This window comes from Caenorhabditis briggsae, assembly GCF_000004555.2.
Source record: "Caenorhabditis briggsae complete genome, chrV, whole genome shotgun sequence".
Taxonomy (NCBI): Eukaryota; Metazoa; Nematoda; class Chromadorea; order Rhabditida; family Rhabditidae; genus Caenorhabditis; species Caenorhabditis briggsae.
This window is the reverse complement of record NC_013488.2, coordinates 1,124,981-1,147,977: the sequence shown is the minus strand read 5'-3', so window position 1 is coordinate 1,147,977 and position 22,997 is coordinate 1,124,981. Positions and strand designations below refer to the sequence as shown.

Genomic DNA, 22,997 nt, shown 5'->3' with positions numbered 1-22,997 from the left:
TATTTGTTCCTCTCCCTAAAGAAAATATTATTTTGAATATTTCACTCCGTTCACTCTGTCAACCGGTCGCCTGTACTCGTTTTCTCTCTCTCAACGACAATTGTTACTCCCTCCATTCCCGTTTCGTCCCAAAACACAAACAAATCCAAAATTGAGCTTTTTCTCCTTCTACTCCCGTAAACTGTCTTCCTTTCGATTCTTCTTTCCCTGCGATCATACATGCTGACGAGCTGGTCTCGATCGTAATTGCTCTCCGCTCATACACCCACTCAAACTCTCATTCTGTTTTATTTTTCTCCCCCCTCAGATCACCATATTGTTTTCTTTTTTCTTGTGTTTCTTCTAACTATTCCAGTGTGAATTCTCACACACTAGTTTTTTTTGTATACCCCCTCCTGATTCCTTATTATTTTTCATTCATCCTCTCCTTTATTCCATGTTCTCCTTTTCCTTCCTCGTGTTGTGTCCGTTCCCTCTTCCCTGTTATTCTCTCCCTTTTATCACAAAAACTTTCCTTCCCCAAAAAAAAGCTGTCCCCCATAAGCTTTTTCTGAGTATAAAGTGAGTGTATCTCTTATAAAACCTTCCTTCTTCTTCTTCGTTTTTTTGTCTATTCTATTCCGAACACATAGATCTTGCAACAGCGACGATAGACAAGCTTTACACTCCTCATCAGAAGGAACACGTACGTGGAAGGTCAAAGCAGAAGGAGGAAGCAAATCACAAAATTAGGAAGGCAGAAGCTACAAATAAACTATCAGATCTCTCTCCTTTGTTCTAGCGAATCGAGTTCTTCAGTTGAGACGTCGTGACGTGGCCTTCAGAAGTTTAACGGGGATGGTTTCGGTCAGAATGTGTAAAGCCTAATTCGTGCGGAGAAGAAGAAGCTGGAAAAAAACTTGTCAAGCAGAAACTGAAGGAAACTGTGTGAAGTATTAAAACTAAAACATCTCCGATCGGTCTGAAACACACGAAAAAGAAGTTATATAAATGTAGAATCAAGACAACGACATCTACAATAGACACTCATTTGCTTCTCTTTGTTCTTCGTTTTACACGCTTTTCTAGGTTTTTACTCATTGCATTTATAGCTAAAAATGCTATGTATTAACCACTGTAAAAGTTAGATGTGCAGGTCTTGAAAACGTGGCACAACGATTAAGATAAAGGATTGGGAACGCCTTCAAGTAATCGAATATCCATGAAAATCTACCGTACTTCATCTTATAGAACTCCGCCCCTTGTACCTTTAACTTTGAGCCAATTTATCTCTGTTTCTGTGAAAGATATCAAAAAGTTGTCAACAGATAATTTCTTAATCATATTATCGCCAATATTTTATCAGTTGACACATTTTTGATATCTCTTTTAGGAATCGAGATAATTGAGCTCAAACTTATCGCTGATTATAGAAACTTAAAAAGTACTGTATGAAGTTAGATGTGCAGGTCCCAAAAAAACCACGACGCACAATGAATTATTTGATTGTCCAATAGGTTAGATGTGGCTGTTTCAAGATGATAATACTGTATATGCAGCATCCAACAAAACAATACCATATTCATGCTACAAACTACAAAAATTCAGCTGTGTTTTCTGTTTCAGTATTATCTCAAATTCTAGAAGTTTCTGAATACTGTAACCCAGTTTTTTTTGGTTTTGAAACATTGAAGTGAACCATTTTATAGGAAAATAAAGATCCAATTTGTTCGTGTTTTCTACTTTATTTCCTTGAGAATTTACATAGTTGTTCAGCTCTAGAACAATCACCAAAATATCTGTACTGGACACAACACAGCCCTACTATCAACTTTGAGCTCAATTATCTCGGTTCATCTGAAAGATATTGGAAAATGGCTAACAAGTAAAATGTTGCTGATATTGTGATAAACATTTTATCAGTTTACAGATTTTTGATATATTTCCCATAAAGCGAGATAATTAAGGTCAAATTTAGGGTGCCGTAAAGGCTCAAATAGAATGTTCACTCAAACCATAAACTTAGAGCTCTATTATCTCGGTTGTTGTGAAAGATATCAAAAATGTGTAAACTGATAAAATGTTAGTGATGTTACTATTAAGATTTTGTTAGTTGACACTTTGCTGATATTTTTTAAAGGGACCGAGATAATTGAGCTCAAAGTGTACATATGTGGGTGAGCTTCTACTTGAGGAAATATTGTAGGTACTTTACGGTAAATTACTTTATTTCGAAAAGTTCTGAATGCAGCTCCATATCTGTTCTACAATTCTCAACTTGCTAGCTTTCTGAAATTATAAGTCACTTCAAATGTTGAAAACTAGTTTTGAAATATAGTTTTTGAAATTGTAGAGTTAAAAAATATCCATACATGTTCTGAAATTTTCAAACAGACCAAGCAAGTCGGAAGTGTCTATTCAGCTCTATCTTAAAATCTGAAAACCTGTGTGCTGAGAAAGTTTTCTGTAATTCCAAATCCAGCAAAAAACAAAAAGGACAAGTAGATCCCAACTTTCAGCCATCGATCTACAGGAATTTTTTACCCGGACTGATAAAAAAGGGTATATCTTTAGACATATGTATCTTGGAAGCACGAAAATTGATAGAAACATAATTTTACGTTTGATTCAAAGTCACTGAAATTTTCAAACCGATTTCATAAGGTTAGGTATTGTTATAATTGTCCGAAGATGAACAGCGTAGTGATTTTCATGAGATGAAGCAACTTTGACAAGCGATAACTCAGCTCAAAGTTGACCAAATCATTTGAAACTTGGCCAGTTTACTAATGAATTCCTTGATTTTGTGCACTTCATATTTGAGGCCAGTAAAACGCTTCACTCAAACTTTATGTTAGATCAAAATTTATATCCATTTTCAGTCCCACTTAAATCTACACACAATCACCCTATTCTTCCCGCTAATTAATTCGGACACACTTTTTCTTATTCGATCCATTGTGCCCCGTTAAAAAAGTCAATACAATCTCGATTCCCTCGTACTTCTAAAAGTGAATGTCTCAATATCCCATTCCCAGCTTCCCGTAAGCTTCTCTCAGCGAGAAAACAGGTACTTTCGCTTCTCCCGCGCTATTATCAAATCAACCTCTTCTTTAGTTTTTGCCATTCCCGATATTCTATCCCGTTGATCCTTTCTCTCTCTCCATTTTTTGAATACATCGTCTTCGAGATCCCCCTCACGGAAGCCGTGTTCGGCAGTGAAGCGTAAATGAATAGGGGAACAAACTCTCCACCCATTTTCTTAAGCTCCGCCCATTGCTTCATCTCTCAGCGACTTCTTATTTCTTCATGTATCGGCACTTAGTAAGCTTCTTCTTCTTCCCTCCCTCGCACAGTGGGAAGAAGAAGAAGAAGAAAACCGTGCCGATTCCAGTTTATCTTTTCATTTTTCTCTCGGTTAGCTTCTTCTTCTTCTTCTCCGTCTTTTACTTCTTCTTCTACTCTTTTCGAAGACACAGTTTTCGAAAACAATGAGAAGAAGAAGCTAAGAAGTAGTTGTCGACAGTGATCCTACTGGATTTTCAATTCCAATTTCGTTCCTTTTTCAGCTGGAACGGTCTAGTTCAAGTAGTCTGTAGTTTGGAAAAGTCTGGCCTAGTTTTTGAGTAGCGGCCTAGGATTTTAAGTTTTCAGTCATTTGAGCATCATAGATTTTTTTCGAAAATTCAAATACCAATTTTGAATTAATGACCTGGCAAACTGTTAGCCATACTTGTAACGGGCCCACAACGGACTTTGACTAGCCCTGCCAGAGATTCTTTCTGAACCAATATTTCCAAACAAACTAATTTAGTTATGATAGAACTTGACGAGTACTGCAAAATTATAGTATTTGAATTACTGTAACTTGTCTATGAACAAAGTTACAAAGCCATAAAGTTGGAACAGCGTGGCTCAGATGGTTTTTGGCCTATAACTTTGCTCATAGAAAGGGTTCAGTAATTCAAATAATACCAAATTTTAGTGCTTTGCACGATCTATTATATCGTTTTTAGCTGGTTTAGAAATATTGATTCTGAAAGAAACTGTGGCAGGGCCGTCGAAGGCGCGCCGAAAGCCCGCCGTGTAGTTCTCACGGTTTTTGGCTTGTAACTTTTTTCGTAGACAAGATACAATATACCAAATAATATCATTTTGTAGAACTCCTTAAGTTCTATCACATACAATTTAGTTGGTCTGAAAATAATGATTATAAAAAAAAAACTGTGGTAGGGCCGCCGCAGGCCCGCCCAAAGCCCGCCGCGTAGCTCAGATGGTTTTAGGCTTGTAACTTTGTTTTCTAGACAAGGTACAGTAATCCAAGTAGTATAACTTCGTAGTACTCATCAAGTTCTATCATATCTAATTAGTTTGGTTCAAAAATTTTTCGACCTTGTCTGAAAAACCTTAGTCTCAGAATAGCAACATGCGATGTTTGAAACCATCAACCCCAACCTTATTCTCCAGACGCTTGCGCGGAAGTTATTTTCAAACAAATCTTTCACCCATCTTGCATTTTTTTCCCTTCTAAATTCTAAATTTCATACAGTTTGTGTCCTCTGTTTACATTTTGCCTCTCTCACTGTCCTTGAGACCCCTATCTCTAACGCCGATCTCGAACCGAACCTCAAGATGCACCGCCAGAGAGAGGTACCATTTCAAGATCGTAATCTTCCCTCTTTTTTCGATTTGACTTTAAGTTACTGTCAACATATTCACGTACCTTCGCTATCTCAAACTGCAATCTATTCTCCTATAAAAGACCCCTGGCTGGCGTCAACCTCCTGTTGTCATCTTACAGCCTCACTTCGACGTCTTCAGAATGCGTTCACTCATCGTGCTCGCCGCTTTGGCTGTTACTGTCGCCTTCGCCCAGGACAACTGCTACATCAATGACAGCGGTAAGCTTCGGGAAGTGTAACAGGATTTGATAGAAAAGAAGCAATTAGCTGATTGCATCCTATTCCTATCACATTCTTTCTCATTAGGAAAAGAAGGGATGTATAGGAAAGTGCTAGCTAGCTGGTGTGATACGAATTAGCTTGATTGATTATGACACATAGGATCTGACCCATTTCCAGGCTTCACCTGCTGCAACAAGGAGCTCGAAGCCTCAATGAAGGGAGCTATGGGAGGAGGTGACCTTCTCGGATCCGCCGACGCCATCCAAAAGGGAGCCGAAGGATCGTTGGGAGGAAAGTTCGAGACTGTCGTCGCCCTCGACGACTTTGCCTACAAATCTCACTTCAAGGAGGGAAAATCCTGCAAGATCGAGAAGAACGGACAGTACGCTCTCGCTTGGCAACCATAAGTCTTGGATTTGTTCTTTTTTGTCTCTACTGGTTTCAGCACAAACTTTCATTTTAATTTTTCTGTACATTTATTTCTCTCTGTCTCTTTCTCTATTATGACGATCGCCCCGCCCCCACAAAACCCTTTATCTCACAATGCTTTCTGCGCCCCCCGCTCCTCTCTCTTTCTCTCTCGACACATTTTTTGTATAAATGAATGAAATGCTTCAAGAAAAATGGTTTTTATTAAATACTTAAGAGCAAATGTACAGACAGTGAGAAACAAAAAATAATCAAGCAGATTTCTTCTTCTCCTCGGCGGTGGCGATCTTCTTGGACTTGTTGGATCCCAAGAGAAGCATGGCTCTTCTGAACGGAGATGCTCCTGGAGCGTACGATGGAATGGCCATTGGGGAGCGAAGGATGGAGTTGTATGGATTGTAAGCTGGAGCAGCGTACTGTGGAGTGTATCCTGGTGCTCCGTATGGAGCATATGCTGGAGCGTATCCTGGAGTTCCTTGGTATCCATATGGGTTATAGGCTGGGCAAGGTGGTTGAGCGCAGGCTGGAGCAGGAGCGTAGACTGGGATGGCTCTTGGAGCTGGAGCTGGTGCTGGAGCATAGGCTGGAGCTGCTTGGCATGGTGGGACGGCGCAAGCATATGCCGGCTGGTAGACTGGAGTTGGGACTGGGACTGGCACTTGAACTGGAGTTGGGACTGGAACACGGACTGGGACTGGAACCTGAACTGGGTATGGAACTGGAACGTGTTGGATCACTGGCTCTGGGACAATTGGTGCTGGTGGTGGGCATGGTGGCGCGGCGCAAGCGTATGGCTCGTACACTGGAGCTGGAGCTGGTGGCATTGGGACAACTGGCTCTGGAACGTATGGGGCTGGGCATGGTGGAGTGGCACATGGGTATGGGTTATAGGCTGGAGTTGGTGGAGCTACTGGGACTGGCTCAACGACGATGCATGGGGGATTGGAGCATGGATATGGGTTGTAGGCTGGAGCTGGGGCTGGCATTGGTGGTGGTGGGAGAGGGGCAACTGGGGCTGGACATGGTGGGGTGGCACAGGCATATGGGGATGGTTCCAGAGCTGGGCATGGAGGAACTGCGCAGTTGACCTGGAAATTTTGAGTTCTAGGTACCGTAGATTTGTTTTTAGTCATTTTCAGGAGTCAGGCTGTCAAGTATCCAACAGTTTCGAAATTTAGAAGGGTGCAAAATAGACCAAGACTAGAAACTTTGCATTCAACTTTCTGAAAATTCCTGGCTTTTGCTGATTTTTTTAATTTTCAAAGTGATCTGAAACTAGACCAGAATCCTGAAAATGGTCAACAGGGCCGAAAACCATCTGAAAAATATGTTTTTGTATATGATGTTTCTCGATCTTTCTTTTCATTCTATGTTGCAGTCAAACAAAAAAAACCTACTCCTCGCTAAAGATCAAACTTACCGATAATACTTGAGCGTTAGAAACCGAAGCGATGACCCTGGAAAAATTTAGTTTTTATTCAGTGGCGCAATGATCTGGAAATCGTACTAATGGTGGTTTTAGTAGTATACTAAATGACCACTGGTCAATTCTAGATATTAGTCGATGATAAAACAAAAAAGAGCACACTACTACTCACAATAAAAGACCGATGGCGGATTGCATGATTGGCTTTTTTTTAAATATAAAGGAATATAGAATAGAAGGGAGCCGATGGGAATTCCATGCCACCGTTCGCCGCTTTTATACCATTTTCATCGGCCGATTGGCACCTTTCTTTCCGTGATCGCAACTTTTTGCAATCATTAGAAGGGGAGGAGGGGGGCCGGTAAGCAAACAAATATACACTGACGTTTTCATGCAATTTAGGTGGGAATTGGCAAGAGGGAATATGCGGTTGACAGGTTCATCGACAAACGACCGGATTACTTTTTCCAACAAAATTTTATGAATCCATTTTTGACAGTTCAGGAAAGTTTCGGTTTTTGAAGTGGGAGGCGGTCGACATTAGGTGCCAAAGTTCGAAAGAGCAGAATCTAGATGCTTTGTTCAGATTCTTGGTTTGCCATATCTAGGTGCACATGCTCTTGTACAGATGTTGAATAGGTGTAGAACATGATCTTTGTAACTACCGTAAAACCTGTAATAGAACGGTCCTCCAATCTTTGAGTCAATTCATCTCGGTTTCTGTCAAAGATATGAACAATTTGTCAACTGATAAACTGTTTATCATAATATCAAAAGTGTTTTGTCAGTTGGCAAATGTTTGTTATCTCTTACAGGAAATGAGATAATTGAGCACAAACTTGGCAGTGTGGGCGCATTTCTATTAGAGGGTTTACGGTAGATTGGAAACCCGTAAAATGTTGATCACTATTTTTTTTTGGTTAGTTCGTTCTGATAAACTTTTTGAGGACAGAGATAATTAGGGTTCTTCAAAAAAGCATTTTTGGATGAATTCCTTCAGAAAAGGGGATACAGTAGTTTGCTGGATTCGGAGGTTTCAGAAATCTTAGATCGTCAAAACCTTTTGCTGAAAAGCACCCCCTAACTGTCAACTTTGAGCTGATTTTTGTCGTTTTCAGAGAAAGATGTAGAAAAGTAGTTAATTTAAATAACATTTATTACTGTAGAACAGATATTTTGTCGGTTGACCACTTTTTGGTACCTATTACAGTAACCGAGATGATAGTTTCTTTTATCTGGTCAAACTTAATGGTTTGGGGGCCCTTTTATTGCAGGTTTTACGGTGGTTTAGTTCTGAATTTGTTTCTCATTGTCTCTATTGATTTATCATACTGACTAAAACAGTATGAACAAAAATCCGTTTTTGAAAAAATTCGAAATCTTTCCTTACCTTCTTTACTAGGTAGCAGCCTACCCAAACCTTCAACTTTGAGCTTGATAACCTCAGTTCCCATGAGAGATATCAAATATTTGTCAATTGATAAAATATTTTTCATATTATGATGAACAATTTATTAGCTAACAAATGTATAATTTCTTTCACAGAAATCGAAATAATTGAGCTCAAAGTTGACTGTTGAAGTGAGCTTCTATTATAGAAAATATTATACTTCAAAATTATTCTGGCATATCAACTGTTTCCAAAACTGCTTTTTCAGTTCTGCAAACATTAATGCTTTTGCCAATATGCGCCTAAACTACACTATTTTCATTCCTCTTTGTAAAAAACCACTTGAATTTTTGCCATACGTTTTTGAAGTGCACATGTTCTATTCTCCATGTTCTTTCCAGCTGCTCAGAGATGATTCTCCGTGTTCTTTTATGCCTAGTCAACCCAATTCTCACTCCCTTTATCCCAGTGTAAATCTAATTCTGGTCAACCCGACTATATTGGGTGTGACATGTCCTTTTTATGAGTTTCCTCCGCTCTTCCACGTCGTTGCTTTTATTGCTCAGCTCCTTGTGGTTCTTGGAGTATATAGGGGTTGAATGGGAAAGAGAGAAAGGGGAAACAAAAAATTTGTAAGGAAAATTCTAGAAAAATCTAGAAAAAAGAAAGAAGCAGGTGAAAATAAACGGAAAGGTATTGAAAAAGTAATGCACCTGACATCTGGCAACCTGGAACTTTCGAGTCGGTGTCTTCTAAAATTCGACATCTCTTAGGTTTCATCTGTTCCATGACTACTTTAATCCTATCTCTTTGACTTTATCTGAAAACAAGTAAATTTCCAGTTGATGCATCTTTTTTCCTTCCGTTCCCATTTCCCAGAACCCGTCTCCCTTCCGTTCTCTCTGTTTTCTGACTCTTCTGGAGTGTGGAGGCAAAAAAAAGACCCAAAACGAAAACTCAATCAACCGCGCCCCCGTTATCGCCTCCACAATAATCAACATCTCCTTCTGAATGCCCTCGGAAGACTGCGTCCAAGAAGTCGGAATATGGAAAAATAAGATCTCGTCTCCCTCTTGCTCCGAAGAGAAATAAGACTCCGCCCATTCTTCTCTCGTTTTTCTTCTTCTGAGGCGTAGAAGAAAAAAGAAGAAGAGAATATTTTGAGTGGTTGGGGTGGGGAGAGTGTGGTTCTCTCTCTCTATGTGTTAGTGTTTTTCTTCTTCGGAGACTTTGTGCCCCCCGACACCACCCGACCCCCATCACCATCAAACTTGGTTCTCATGATTTTACGAATCATACTGTTACTGGGAATCGGATGCTGGAGACTTGGTAGTTCTGGTGAGTTGGGTTTCCAGATCACACGAATCGTTTGAAAAATCTTATTTAGAATTCCAGAATGCCCGATTTCAGAATGACTAGAATATGTAAAGGAATTCGAAAATCAAACATGTTAAAATATTTTTTTGAAAAATGTGTATTTCTATTCGAAAGTCTGACTATTCTTTGGATTCTTGAAAAACGATATATGGTGTCTTTTAGGATCTACCATAGCTTCCTTAAAGATCACTATTTTTGGACCAATCTAAATGAATATGATAGAACTACTGCAAGATGAACTACTGCAAAACGAGTACTGCAAAATGAAATCATTCAAAAAGATGTACCTTGTCTATGAACAAAGTTACAAGGTTATAAAGTTGTGACAGCGAAGCTCAGACGCTTTTCGCCTCGTAACTTTGTTCATAGACAAGATACAGCATACCAAATAATACAATTTTGTAGTAATCGTTGAGTTCTATCATAACCAATTTACTTGGTTTTAAAATATTCATTCTAAAAGAAACTATGAAAAGTCTAGCCAGGGAACCAATTCTGTATGTTTTTTGTTTTCTAAAAATTTCTAATTCCTATCCAGACAGACATCCTCCATTCTCTTTAATTGGTAGTTTATTAGTCTCTGTTTTCTCCTGGGGATGCCCTTCTTCTTTTCTGTTTTTTTCTACTTCCCGTTTTCAGCGCAATGCTACAGCTGCTCCTCTCCTCAATTGCACCTCAAATGGGTGAGCTTTCATTCCTTTTTCTTTCACTTTCTAAAAACGTCATCATTAGTTGATGGTGTCTGTTAGAGTTGAAGAGGCCAAGAATGCAAATGGAGTGGCAAATATCCGCTTTCAAACAGAAGCCATTTTGGTTTTTTGGGGGCTCAATTATTAGTTTTTATTTTCAGCCAAAAGATGAGAACACTAATCGGCTGTTGTATCTGCAAGAGTTCCCGTGGTTTGCAAATGAAAGTTGTGAGACGGTGAGCATTTCAAAGATTTGGAATACCCAGAATCTGAAAAACATTTTTCCATACTTTTAGAATCGTTATTTTTGGATTAACTAAAATAAATAAAATAGAACTTGACGAGTACTACAAAATAATACTATTTGGATCACTGTAACTTGTCTATGAACAAAGTTACAAGGTCATAAAGATGTGACCGCGTAGCTCAGACGGGTTTTGGCTTGTCACTTTGTTCATAGACAAGATACAGTATTCTAAATAGTATCATTTTGTTGTACTTGTCAAGTTCTATCATATTCATTTTAGTTGGTTCAAAAATATTGATTCTAAAAGAAACTATGGCGGGGCCCGCGAAGGACTGCCAACAGCCCGGTTTGTATGAAGGGAAACCTTAATTTGGAACGCCCAGAATATGAAAAAAAAAACTTAGAATTTTTATAAAAGATTGCGTCAAGCTTGTAATGTCCATTAAAAAATATTCTAGAAAAGGTTTAGGTCCGTGACTTGATGCCAGTGGTTGACTGTGAGGATAGTGTATGCATCAAAGCAGTGATCAAACAGCCACCAGCCGAAAGGACGATTTGTGGTCAGTTCAGTTTTCCTTTCTGTTTTTCTTTTTCTGTTTTTCCCGGGACTCCCCGCAGTGTTTTTTCTTCGTTCCACTTGACTTTGACACCCCTAATCTCACCTCCACCCGTCCATCAATCATTCTCCACCCCTCTCATCTAGTTTTTTGCAGAAACGGGCGGTGCAATTGTGCGAGACTGCTGGAGTCGTGTCTTCTCTAACGCCGTCAAGAATCCACGAGCGCGTCGTGACGTCGTCCGTCTGGCACAGACTTCTGACAGCGAGGAGACGATCGGAATCATTTACACTTGCGAGGGTTTCTTGTGTAACTCGTCACGAACTGTGTTCTCTGCGCTCTCTTCGTTTATAACACTATTTCTTTGGTTACTGCTAATTCGACAAAACTGATCGAATTATTTCCTTCTTTTGGTTGCCAGTAGTGATTCTTGATCATCAAATTCTCTCAAAAGTGTAACGGGTCTAATGTATTTCTGTGCCATAGATCTCAGTTCAATATTTATTAACTTATTGAAAGTTGGCCTAGAAAATTGCTGAAAGCCTATGGCTTTTTCTAGGCCATCACTTTTTATGACAGCTGTGTTTGAAAAGTTAGTTAAATAAAGTCTACAACCAATCCACATATTTTTTACAAGTTGTGAAGAAGTGAGTGCACCTCAGCAGGTTGAAGGTGTCCTTCGGGTCTGGGAATGGATTGCACACCTTTCGGGCTTCCGGAAGAACGTCTTCACATCGTCTTAAATTTGATTTCGGCTTTTGAGAGGAAGAAGACTGAAAAGGAATCATATGGAATCAGATGAGTGAGACGTCGTCGCGTAAATATACTAATGAGGGAAGTGACGCTTCACTGGTTTCTTAAGGAGTTAATGTGTTCGAAGATTATGAAATGTAAGTAACAAATGTTGAATGAGGGATCTATAAGTTGTAATAGAATCCCACCCTGCACTTTGAGCTAAATTATCTCGGTTCTTTCAAAAGATATCGACAATTTGTTAACTGGCAAAAGATTTATCATATTGTCAGCACATTTTATCTGTTGACAGATTTTCAATATCTCTAATACGAACCGAGCTAATTGAGCTTGAAGTGCACGATGAGAAAACACGGTATTTACCTTCCCATCTCCAGCCGCTGCTTTCTCCGGTAAGCAAAACTGCTCAAATGCGAAACAGAACTGTAAGGCTTTTGGTTCAACCAATTGAGCTTTGCAGTGTGTTGGGTAGTACGTGTAGTACCTAGCACAATAAGTCATAACAGGCAGTACACCGGTGGTTGAAGCACATGCAGAAACGTACGTTTTGCAGAATTCTTCCTGAAAAATTAAAAAGATTTGGTTTGCTGACAGTAGATTCTCTTGGGCTCTTGGGCTCAATTATTTCGGTTTCTCCAAAAGATATCAAAAATTTGGTCAACTGACAAAATATTTATCATAATGTCAGCAGAATTTGATCAGTTGACTAATTTTTGGTATCTCTTATTGAAATAATCGGGCTCACAGTGGCCGGACTTCTATTAGAGGAAATGCGGTACCTCCGATTTATTAATTTCTCCATGGCATCCACGGACGAATCGTTCTCGTTCCACAACACAGTACTCGCTCACAAAAACTAGCACTCCTTTCTCGTCTTCGATCTTGAGAGCTGGTACAGTGGAGTTGCTCGGAGGGGCGTCCGAAGTTGAGAGCCCGCTATGCTCAATGACTTGATCCACGACGCTCTGAAAATTGTTTTGTTTTTGAACTACCATAAAAGTCCACCTATATGCGCACATTGAACTCAATTTTATCGGTTCCTATGAGAGATATCAAAAAATTGCCAACTGATAAAACGTGGCTGATATTTTGATAAACTATTTGTTAGTTGACAAAATTTTGATACCTTTCACAGGAACCGAGACAAATTACTTCAAAGTTGGCGGGTCAGACGCACACATGTTTTCTGTCGTATACATACTGTTGCGTTTTATTGATAAAGTGAGGTGAAAACTTTAGTATTGACGGTATTTTCCCTATTGTTTCAATATTTATTGAAATTTCACAAAAATTATCTCTTCCTACTTTTTAAAAAATCAGACACCGATCTCCTTTCTTTTTTCTCTCCAATTGCATCTTTTTGTACGGTCAAACAATGAAAAAAGCGCGACGAAAAAATCTCAGTTCAAAAGTTTTATCGTCGAGAGTGAAAACCAGTTTTGTCCTTTTTCGTCATTTTACTCTTACCTCTGTACTCGACTTTCCAGGCTTCGGAAGTTTCACCAAACTTCCCAACTTTTCAGATTCCAATGGTGTAGTGGCGTTTTCAAAATCAACAGCTTCGTCTAGTATATCAGCCGCGGAGGTTGAAGATTTTGGAGTTTCCGTGGTCGTTGTGGTCGTGGTGGTGGTGGTGGTTGTGATTGGAAGAGTCGCTGGCATTGGTGGGAGCACTAGTGGGACCACAGATCGAGCAACGGGCTCTGCTGGAGTGGACGGACCACAGAAATCAAGTTCCGGTCGTTTAAGACATGCTCTCTGGAATAGAAGATTTAGCAAGAATGGAGTATTATATTCTTTTGGTCCCTTTTTGAACAGATTTACATCCTTTGATCTCGGTCTTAACAGAAAGAGAAACCTTAAGAATAACAAATGATAAGAAAACAAAGTGATAACACAGCGGGATATCATATTTACTGATTGTGAGGACATGACCTTATGTCGCAACAATTTTTTTTTGGGTATCAAGATGAACGAGGAAATGAGAGAAATGGAAACATTCAAAGTTAGTAATCTAGGTTACTGTAGAACGGGAATTTCAATTTTCAGATGATAAAGCGACACACAGATTATTAAACACGGGTATATCTTTAGACACAGATATCTTGGAAGCACGAAAAATGGTAGAAATATAATTCTACGTTTGATGCAAGGCAGCGGAAATTTTCAAAGCGATTCCACAAGTCTAAGTATTGCTATGACTGTCCAAAGATGAACGGCGTTGTGATTTTCATGAGATGAAGGAATTTCGACAAGCGATAACTCAGCTCAAAGATGACAAAAACAATTGAAACTTGGCCAGTTTATTGATGAAATATTTGAACTTTTGTACACCAAATTTTATCCCTGTACAGCTCTTCACTCAAATTGTATGCCAGTACAAACTTTGGTATGGGTAATTTTGCGCCAGTCTGAACATATGCATCAAGTCACAGGTCATTAGAGTTTCGTGCTTCTAATAGTAAGATACTTATATCTAAAGATAAACGCATTTTTATCAGTTCGAGCAGTTGTGCGCCACCCTGTACATTATGATAATAAAAACGTACCTGAATAAGTATACTCCTGAAGTCGGACGCACTGCTAACGACGCCTAGCAGTAGCACTATCAAAAATCTCCTTGACGTCATCTGAAGAATCAATTTGTGAGAAAAACAACCCAAACCGAAATAAATCAGCCAAGCGACGAAACAGAACGAAAACGGAAGACGATGAAGAACAAGAAGACGAAAAAGATTGAGATGAAGAATCGCCTGACACTATATCGTCACTTTGGCGTCTTTTAAAGATAACCAACCCCTCCCAAACCATTTTGTTCTTTTTTGCCCCCGTTTTTTCTCGGATTGGATGTCTTGTGATTTCGAATTTTCAATTTTTACTCGGTAGAATTATTGAAAGAATGACAAAGTTACATATAATACAGAAAATGTATGGGGGTGTTCGTATTGGAGACGAAAAGGCGCGGGGTTGGAGGAGAGGTGTCGAAGCGAAGTTTACAAGCAAAAGTGGATAATGAACACATAAAGGAGAAAGTGAATAACGAAATGCAAACAGTTACAAAAATGAACTAGTAAAAGTAAGGAAGGACTAGCAAGCTAATGTATTACGGGAGATTGATTGAAGAGGACGGGGACAGCGGGACAGGAAGGAGAGGAAGAAGGAAAAGCATGTGATAGATAGAATTGAAAGAAATATAAGTGAGATATATATGGATAGGCATGTACAGATGATAAAAATAGATGATGAAAGGAGAGAAAGAGAAGACAGGAATACACAGACTGGATATTGATTGGATTCTTCATCCACTGGTATGGCTCATAGGTGGGAAGTCGTCAGGATCATCCATATTCGGTACGGTTTGACCTAAACTTAAAAGAAATCAGAAAAACTGCAAAACGCTAGTTTTAACAAGCTACTTACTGTTATCCGTGGATTTCCCCGCGGTCCCAACTGGACTAATACGGCAGGATTCGGATTTCGGACCAATGCGGTGTTGCTTGATCAGGTCGAGCTCTCCACCTTCTGGATCCAATCGGTAGGCATAGACGAAGCCGTCAGATGTCGCTGCCATCACGTATTGTTGATTTTTGTGGCTGCAAATTGAAAACATTTGAAATCTAGCATACTGTACATAGAATGCTTTAAGACTACCGTAAAACCTGTAATAGAAGGGCCTTTTTATCTGGCTTCCTGTAAGAGATATCAAAAAGTGATTAACTGATAGACTACTTATCATAATATTACCATCAACATTTTATCAGTTGATACATTTTTGATATCTTGCATTTTTGATATCAGTGGTGGCAAGGCTGTCGAATCAGGGGCGCTGCTTTTTTTGGTTAAGATACTTTCAAGATAGATAGGATTAGGCTGCCTAGCGACCCTTGAAGGTTTTGATTGGCTGAGCTGATTCCCAGGATAACGGACAGTTTGGTCCACTGCTACTTAAACATGGCCCTAAACGCGGCCGGCCGCGGCCTTGCTTTCGACAGCTTTGCAGTGTAAGGGCCCTTATATTACAGGGCTTACAGTATATTTCTTATTTTTCAATATTTCTCATGGCTAGACAAAATGCTCAGTTTATGATGAAGAATATCTGAGGAATTTGTCGATAGAGCACTCTTGCTCATTTTGCTCATTTTTGAAATAATGTTGAAATCTTACCCAACAAGAGCAACTTGATTGGTTCTTGTGAGCCCTGGAAGCTTAGCCGTCGCAAAACTACGCTCCGTGGTCATCAACTCTGACACCTGCAGAACTTGGGATGGCATGTACGCCGAAAAGGTCTTGTTGATGGTATCAAACCAGCTGCCACCCTCATTCGATGCTTCTCTGAAAATTTAGAATGGATACTGAGTTTACAAAAAGTCAAGCTAGCTTACGGTTTCTCCTCTCCGTCTGGTTTTTCCAATTTGAATACGTGAATTGTTTCAGTATTGGAAGACGAAGCAAGATACTTGGAATCTGATGAGAAGCAAAGAGAGTAGATCGAGACACATCTGGAGACTCCACGACGGAATTCGAAGAGACGATTTCCGGTAGGAACAGAGTAGACCCGAATGACAGTTCCTTTTGTGCTAGCCGTGGCAATCATATTTCCTTCTTGATTGAATTTCAACGAAGCCAAAGTTCCCTCATGAGCGACAAATGTGTTGACTGAAGAGAGATTCATCGCGTCGAATAAGTGTACGGATCCGGTATCTGTGCTTCCCGGGTAGGCGATCAAAGCATGGCCAGGGTTGCTGGTGAGGTCCAGGACTCCCAGTTTATTCATTGGCGTGTCCATAATATTATGCATCATTTTCATATCCTTCAGGTTGTAGATGTAGATACAGTCTTCCAAACAAACAACGATTCTCTGAGGAATAAGCAATATTACGAAATACTTGAAGTTTTCTTACCTCTCTATTAAGTCGAACTGTCAAAATGGACTTGTTGAATCGGTGATCACAGATGATGTTCTTGCTTGTGAAGTGGTAGACATGGAGGACACGTGGATCCTTTTGCGAGATAACAACCATCAGAGCGGATGAGAAAAGCCGCTCGATGATCAGACAATTGTTGAGACCCAGGTCTGGAACTAGCGAATCTTGGGTTAACAAATTGAGATGGTTCAGTGGTAACATACGATTCAGGCTCTGGCCTTCGCATGTTAGTGTCGAGTTCTCGAGGATGTCGGAGGTCTTGTAGAACATGTAGCCTTCTTTGTGACCGACGGATATGATTCTGGAATTTTTTATTTAGTTGGGAGGTTTTGATGGAAGCTACAGTAACCGTAAAACCTGTAATAGAAGGGTCCATTCTTCGAGCCAATTTATCTCGGCTCCTGTGAAAGATATCAAAATGTTGTCAACTGATAAATTGTTTATCATAATAACAGAAACATTTTCTCAATGAACACTTTTTTGACATCTAAAATAGGAATTGAGATAATTGAGCTCAAATTTGTGGGTCCTTTTGTTACAGATTATTCGGTCTCATTCTCTTGAAAAATCAATTCTTCCCCTAGGAAAGAACGCCAGATCGATTTTTTGGAGAATTTGTTCTTTTTTTTGCTCATTTTTGTTTTCCAAACAGTTCCTCATAATTTTTCAACTTACTTGGCATCTTGATTGAACCCTATGTAATTGATACTTTCTGGAACTTCATCTGGATTTGCGGTTGACATCTGGAAAACACAAAAACTTTAGATTTTTGGACTTCCCAAAGGAATTCCAACAAAATTGAAAAATGAGCAACCAGAGGATTGAGCAAAAAAATTGAATCGAAAAAAAGTTGTGAAATTTAACATGAGAAAAATAAAACAAAACCCTAGATACTACATGATGTTGGGAGTCTACAAACATACACAATGAGGTGGGGAAGAACAGACACAGACGGGTCACCAGTGTACGTCAGCTGATGGGAGGGGGGAGACGAACGAGAACGCAACGCGGGCACGAGGTTTTTGCAATACTGCCGCACGCTTCTGGGGTTTTTGATTGTTGAGGCGTAGACGGAGAAATTGGGCCGGGCAAGTCTGCGTCTCTTGGTTGTTTTCTCTATCTCACAGGAAGGAGGAGAAGAGAATGAAGAAAAAAAGTGTATTTTAAAAAGAACAAAAGAAATATTGAAAATTCTTGGGGTTTAAAGAAAAAGACATAAGAAGACATGTGAAGTAAAATGTGGAAAAGGAAACTGAACTACTTTATTACTAACAGAAGCTCACTACGTGCACTTTAAGCTCAATTATGTCGGTTCCTATCAGAGATATCAAAAATCTGTCCACTAATAAAATATTGGTGGTATGATAATAAACATTTAATCAATTGACTGATTTTTGATATCTCTCCTGAGAACCGAGATAATTGAGCTCAAAGTTCACATAGGGTGGGCGTCTATCAGAGCGGAGGAATTTCTGAAACTATGTCTTTCTTTGACCAACTTTTTCTCGGTCCCTGTGAAAGATACCAAAAAACTATCAACAAAAAACTGTTTGGCTTTATATCAGAAGCATTTCATTAGTTAAAAATTTTTTGAAATCTCTAACAGGAAACGAGATAATTTGGGTCAAAAAAACCACATTTTTAAGGAATTTCACAGATTTCAAAGTAAAAATTCAAGTGTTATTTTAACGTGATGAAACCCTTTTCTTAGGGATAAAAAAAGCAAAAAAAGAAGAAGAAGAAAAAACCCGGTAAAATATAAAACAAAAAAATACGTGTATTGGTTTCCTATGACCCTCGATGGCCCATTGACCTCCGGAAGATTACGATAAAGGAAGAGTGAAGTGAAGAATCAGTTCTTGCCTTCTCTGGGCTCCAGAGAGGGGGAGGGATCAGGGAGGCCTGGTCCTGGAGCTCGGGTCCCTCGGGTACTGGAGGTCGGGTACTGGGACCAGGAGCCTGGAGCTCGGGTACTAGAGCCTGGGCCCTGGAGCCCTTGTCCTGGAGCCCGGGACAACGATCCCGGGTTCCTGGAGCCCGGGTGCTGCAGTCCGGGTTCTGGAGCCCGGGTCCGTGAAATACAAAATAACTTTTCAAGTCATGCCGTGTGATGATCTACGAGGGACAGGATCTTTTGGATCGCTTCTGATGGTTCAGACTGAAAATAAGAAAGAACTGAATTGATTGATCCTACCATTTCTTTTTGAAACTGGATTAAAATAAATATCATTCGCTTTTAATTCTTTATGATTTCTGAAGAACTTTACACACAGAATTTTTAAAATTTTAAAACTCGAAATTGAGAATGCTTCTCTGAAAGTTTACATTATTGCCGTATTTCCTCTAATAGAAGTCCACCCAAACCGTTAACTTCGATCTCAATTATATTGGTTTCTATGAGAGATATCAAAAATCTGTCAACTGATAAGATATAGGTTATATTATGATAAGTAATTTATCAGTAAAATTTTTTTTTGATATCTCTCATAGGAACCTTGGTAATTGAACTCAAAGTGCACATGCAGGGTGTACAAATACGGTATTTTATATCTTCAAATTAGTGCCCATTATGACATATTACGACGCTTTCAATTATTCTTTATTGGCTGAAATTTCAAACCATAAAACTACCAATAACAATTTTTTATGTTGACACTTTTTGAGCAAACACATTGAACTATAACTATTAACAGTCGAGGCTAAGAAACACAAATATACAAAATAAGCAATGTTAAAAACAATTTCAGAAAAATTCTTCAGATTCCAGCATCTCATAAAATTGATTTATCCTTCTTTGATACAACGGCTCAATGTACTTGTATCCCGTCAATGCTAGATGGGACCCATCGTAGGTCAAGGCTTTATAGGTTTCCTTCTCATACAGGTATAGTTTGTCTTGGTCATTTATTAAAGCCTGAAAGAATGGAATTTCTCAAAAAAAATTCAGTCTTCATAAGTTTACCTTCTGCACATCATTGTAATAGCAATTACTGCAATTCACGTTCATCAATCTGTCAGTCTGCTCTTCAACTTGCTTCTCCGCATCCTCCAAACTCACCGACAAACGTTCCAAACTTTTTCTATAGATCAAACTTCTTGCAATAAGCTTGCTTGGCATGTCTTTAGTGATGTAGTACGGTAGATCCAAATAAACCATTTTGGCCAATTTTTCGAATTCGCCCAAGACACGGGGAACGTTCCTATCCATTACCGGGGATGAAAAATTACCATTATTATCAGATCCAAATAAAATTTCGCTGAAAATAAAATTTCATATTTTTGTTAGGTGGTCAGAGACTCACTTCATTCCCTGTATGATCCATATTAAATCCGGTTTCATTTCTTGCGCCATATCCATGACCACGTAGTTGTAATAAGGAAATATGTCGAGGAGAGGGGCGCCGCCTATAAGTGATTAGCTATAAATTGGTTTTAAGTTTTATTAAATTACCATGTTTAGCAAAAAGTCGAATTTCTTCATATTGGCCATCAACGAGTTTATAGATAGTGGGAAATGCTCGAATAGATAGCGAATTTCCAACAATCATAATTTTTCCAGTTCCATTGCTTCTCTGAAAGAAAGAAGTTAGATTAGTTTCGTTTTGAATACCTCACATGTGCACAATATTCAATTCCAAATTTGTCAATTGGGAGGTCAATAGTTGTCTCATTATAGTCACATTCTAATTCGAACACCGGTTTCAAGACATTTTCTTCAATCAAATTGAATTTCGCTTTTTCCTGCAGATCCTTTGACAAAGTCTTCATAGCCAAGCATTCCATCCGGATAAGGCAAGGAATCAAGGCTACACAGATTCCAATAACGAATACAGTTATTGTGAAGTTGACACTGAACTCTAATTCGAGGAGTTTTCTCTGAAAATGTTCTTATTTTATTGTTCTGCATCCACCCGGAATCTCATTAAACCATATCTCGTCTGTTGATCTAATTCACTAAATTATCTTTTGACCATAAAAACATTAAAACGGCTTCAAGATAAGATCATGTTCAAATGCTTACCTCCAATTTATAATGAGCTAGCAGAGATAGTACAAAGATAATGGTTACAGCAATGAGTGCTTCTGAAAATTCAAAGTTTTTTGAAAACTTAAAAAAATCAACTTACCATAAACATCTATGCTCGAATTGTCCTTTTGCTGGATATACCTCACAAAATTGATAACTGGCCAGTGAATCAAGTAGGTGACATATGAAATGTCACCAATGAAGACTAAGGGTTGGAGTCTGGAAAATTAAATGATGTGAGAGCAGGGCTGTAAAAACCGACGGCCTGTCGAAGCCGCTGCCCAAAAGCCGAGGGGTCGGAAGGCCGCGGCGACAACGCGGTCATAAAGCCGTCCGCGGCAGGCCGTGCCACATCCCTGGATTTAAACGATCAACGTACGTCAGAAAAGACTGTTCCAACTTTTCACACGAGTAACACAACATAGCAGCAGATAAGGACATGACCAACCTATAAAATTAGATAATTAGATCTTCAAATTCAATTATCTAGGTTTCTATGAGAGATATAAACATTTCAACTACTGATAAATTATTTACCATAACATCACCATTATTTAATTAGTTGACAGATCTTCCATATCTCTCATAGGTACTAAGATAATTGAGCTCAAAGTGCACGTACTTACCTTGCGGAATGTTCTTGAAAAATCCATGGTAGCATCAAAACTGTAAGGAGAACAACCAAAAAGATATGAGGGATTCCATCGAAAACATTGAAATCAGTTTTTTCGTTCTTCTTCTCTGTGTGAAAATCCAAAACTAGATCATTCCTCTGTGACATTTCAAAGGCAACAGAACCTAGCAGAAACTGCCACACTCTTGCGGCAAGGAAGCAGTAGGACAACTCAAATGGGGTCAGCAGTTGGAAGAAAAATAAAATGATAATTGCAATTAAATATCCAGTTATTCGATTCACAAATGGTAGATTTGATGCAACCAAATGAACTATTGGGACTATCAAGTAGTACTGTAGCTCGGTAGCCAAGGACCAAAGATGGGTTAGAAATCGAATTGTGGAGACTTGATCCCAATAAGAATGATGCTCAAAAATAGGTTGATAGTTGGAAATCAGGGCAAGACACCATTTGACATCAAGGATGAATTCCGTGCGCTCGGATTTCAGGACCAGAGATAACACCCCTGGAAGCTTTGAATAGAAAATACACCCAATCAGAATGCATACCTAAAAGTGTGAAGAAGATAGTGAAATAATATAAGGGAACTATCCTTGAAAATCGTTTCTTGTAGAAATCAACTACAGACAAAACAGTGAATTCCTTTGAGAGAATCCTGGTCATCAAGTATCCGGATAATACAAAGAACATATCTACTCCAACAAATCCATTGACAAAATTTTTTGGAAAAAAATGGAATATCAGCACCAAGAGTATAGAAATTCCACGTAATCCTTGTAAACTTTGAAGTTTCGACGACATCTTCTGAAAAAATTTTAGTGATGAGCCGGGAGTTTCTTTAAGAATAGATATTTCGGATTAACTAAATCAGAAATGATGGAACTTGACGAGAACTACAAAGTGATACTATTCGGAAAACCTTATCTTGTCTATGAACAAAGTTACAAACCGAAAACCGTCGGAGCTACGCGATCACAAATTTATGGTCTTGTAACTTTGTTCATAGACAAAATACAGTAATCCAATTAGTATCAATTTGTAGTACTTAATGAGTTCTATCGTAACTATTTTTTTTGGTCTAAAATATTGATTCTAAAAGAAACTATGGCAGGAAAGGCCAGGCAAAGCAAAGGCCCGGTTCACAAGTTCGAAAAAAATAGAACAAGGAAGTCAATGGAATCAAGAAAACTGTTGTATTGAAAGAAGTGGTAGGCGTTTGTCAAATAAAAACATCACGTCGACTGTCTGACCGCGTAATCTCGATCATTTGCATATCGAAATGTCTTAACCAGGTCACTGGTTTTCTTTATAAAAGCAGCACATAAGAAATTCGTTTGAAATCAATAGAATATCTAGGAACAATGTTTTCAAGGATTCCAAAAAAAAGGCTAGACAGAAAATTGAACGGCATACGTCCATTTTCATTCAAAGAAATACAAGGATTGTATTGTAACACAAAGAAATATGTTCAGAAACCAAACGATGGTTTAGAAAGGGCACATAATAAGCCGAGGATAGAGTTTTTTTTCAACCGGATAAACGGATTTCAGCGCATGTTCCTTGGAAAATTGTGTCAATGTACATGTGTTCGGAACAACCTGACCTGATCTTGAAGCAAAGAATCAAGAACGAATTTTGTTGAAACATGCAGTACCGGTC

The 22,997-nt window shown here is 38.9% G+C and overlaps 6 protein-coding genes across 6 annotated transcripts; 2 read left to right on the top strand and 4 right to left on the bottom strand.

Annotated features, from left to right (window-relative positions):
• Window positions 1–4,801: 4,801 nt before the first annotated feature.
• On the top strand, window positions 4,802–5,290 carry Cbr-grd-5 (the record flags this gene model as incomplete). Its single annotated transcript, XM_002635264.1, has 2 exons — window positions 4,802–4,880; window positions 5,061–5,290. 2 exons carry the CDS (start codon window positions 4,802–4,804, stop codon window positions 5,288–5,290), a joined length of 309 nt encoding a protein of 102 aa, XP_002635310.1.
• Window positions 5,291–5,563: 273 nt separating this feature from the next.
• Window positions 5,564–9,425, bottom strand: CBG01472 (the record flags this gene model as incomplete). The annotated part of the gene is made up of 2 exons (XM_045236588.1): window positions 5,564–6,400; window positions 9,375–9,425. The coding sequence occupies 2 exons, from the start codon at window positions 9,423–9,425 to the stop codon at window positions 5,564–5,566; spliced, it is 888 nt and encodes a 295-aa protein (XP_045091858.1).
• Window positions 9,426–9,524: 99 nt separating this feature from the next.
• Window positions 9,525–11,390, top strand: CBG01471 (the record flags this gene model as incomplete). The annotated part of the gene is made up of 5 exons (XM_002635262.1): window positions 9,525–9,600; window positions 10,145–10,188; window positions 10,356–10,430; window positions 10,911–11,001; window positions 11,155–11,390. 5 exons carry the CDS (start codon window positions 9,525–9,527, stop codon window positions 11,388–11,390), a joined length of 522 nt encoding a protein of 173 aa, XP_002635308.1.
• A 216-nt stretch (window positions 11,391–11,606) lies between these two features.
• CBG01470 lies at window positions 11,607–13,662 on the bottom strand (the record flags this gene model as incomplete). The annotated part of the gene is made up of 4 exons (XM_002635261.2): window positions 11,607–11,771; window positions 12,115–12,312; window positions 12,531–12,716; window positions 13,219–13,662. The coding sequence occupies 4 exons, from the start codon at window positions 13,660–13,662 to the stop codon at window positions 11,607–11,609; spliced, it is 993 nt and encodes a 330-aa protein (XP_002635307.2).
• A 1,387-nt stretch (window positions 13,663–15,049) lies between these two features.
• On the bottom strand, window positions 15,050–17,419 carry Cbr-atg-18 (the record flags this gene model as incomplete). Its single annotated transcript, XM_002635260.1, has 7 exons — window positions 15,050–15,114; window positions 15,172–15,344; window positions 15,916–16,083; window positions 16,134–16,609; window positions 16,653–16,825; window positions 16,880–16,977; window positions 17,352–17,419. 7 exons carry the CDS (start codon window positions 17,417–17,419, stop codon window positions 15,050–15,052), a joined length of 1,221 nt encoding a protein of 406 aa, XP_002635306.1.
• A 2,000-nt stretch (window positions 17,420–19,419) lies between these two features.
• On the bottom strand, window positions 19,420–22,139 carry CBG01468 (the record flags this gene model as incomplete). Its single annotated transcript, XM_045236587.1, has 9 exons — window positions 19,420–19,590; window positions 19,639–19,933; window positions 19,979–20,081; window positions 20,128–20,248; window positions 20,292–20,552; window positions 20,698–20,759; window positions 20,804–20,922; window positions 21,330–21,843; window positions 21,887–22,139. 9 exons carry the CDS (start codon window positions 22,137–22,139, stop codon window positions 19,420–19,422), a joined length of 1,899 nt encoding a protein of 632 aa, XP_045091859.1.
• Window positions 22,140–22,997: the final 858 nt, after the last annotated feature.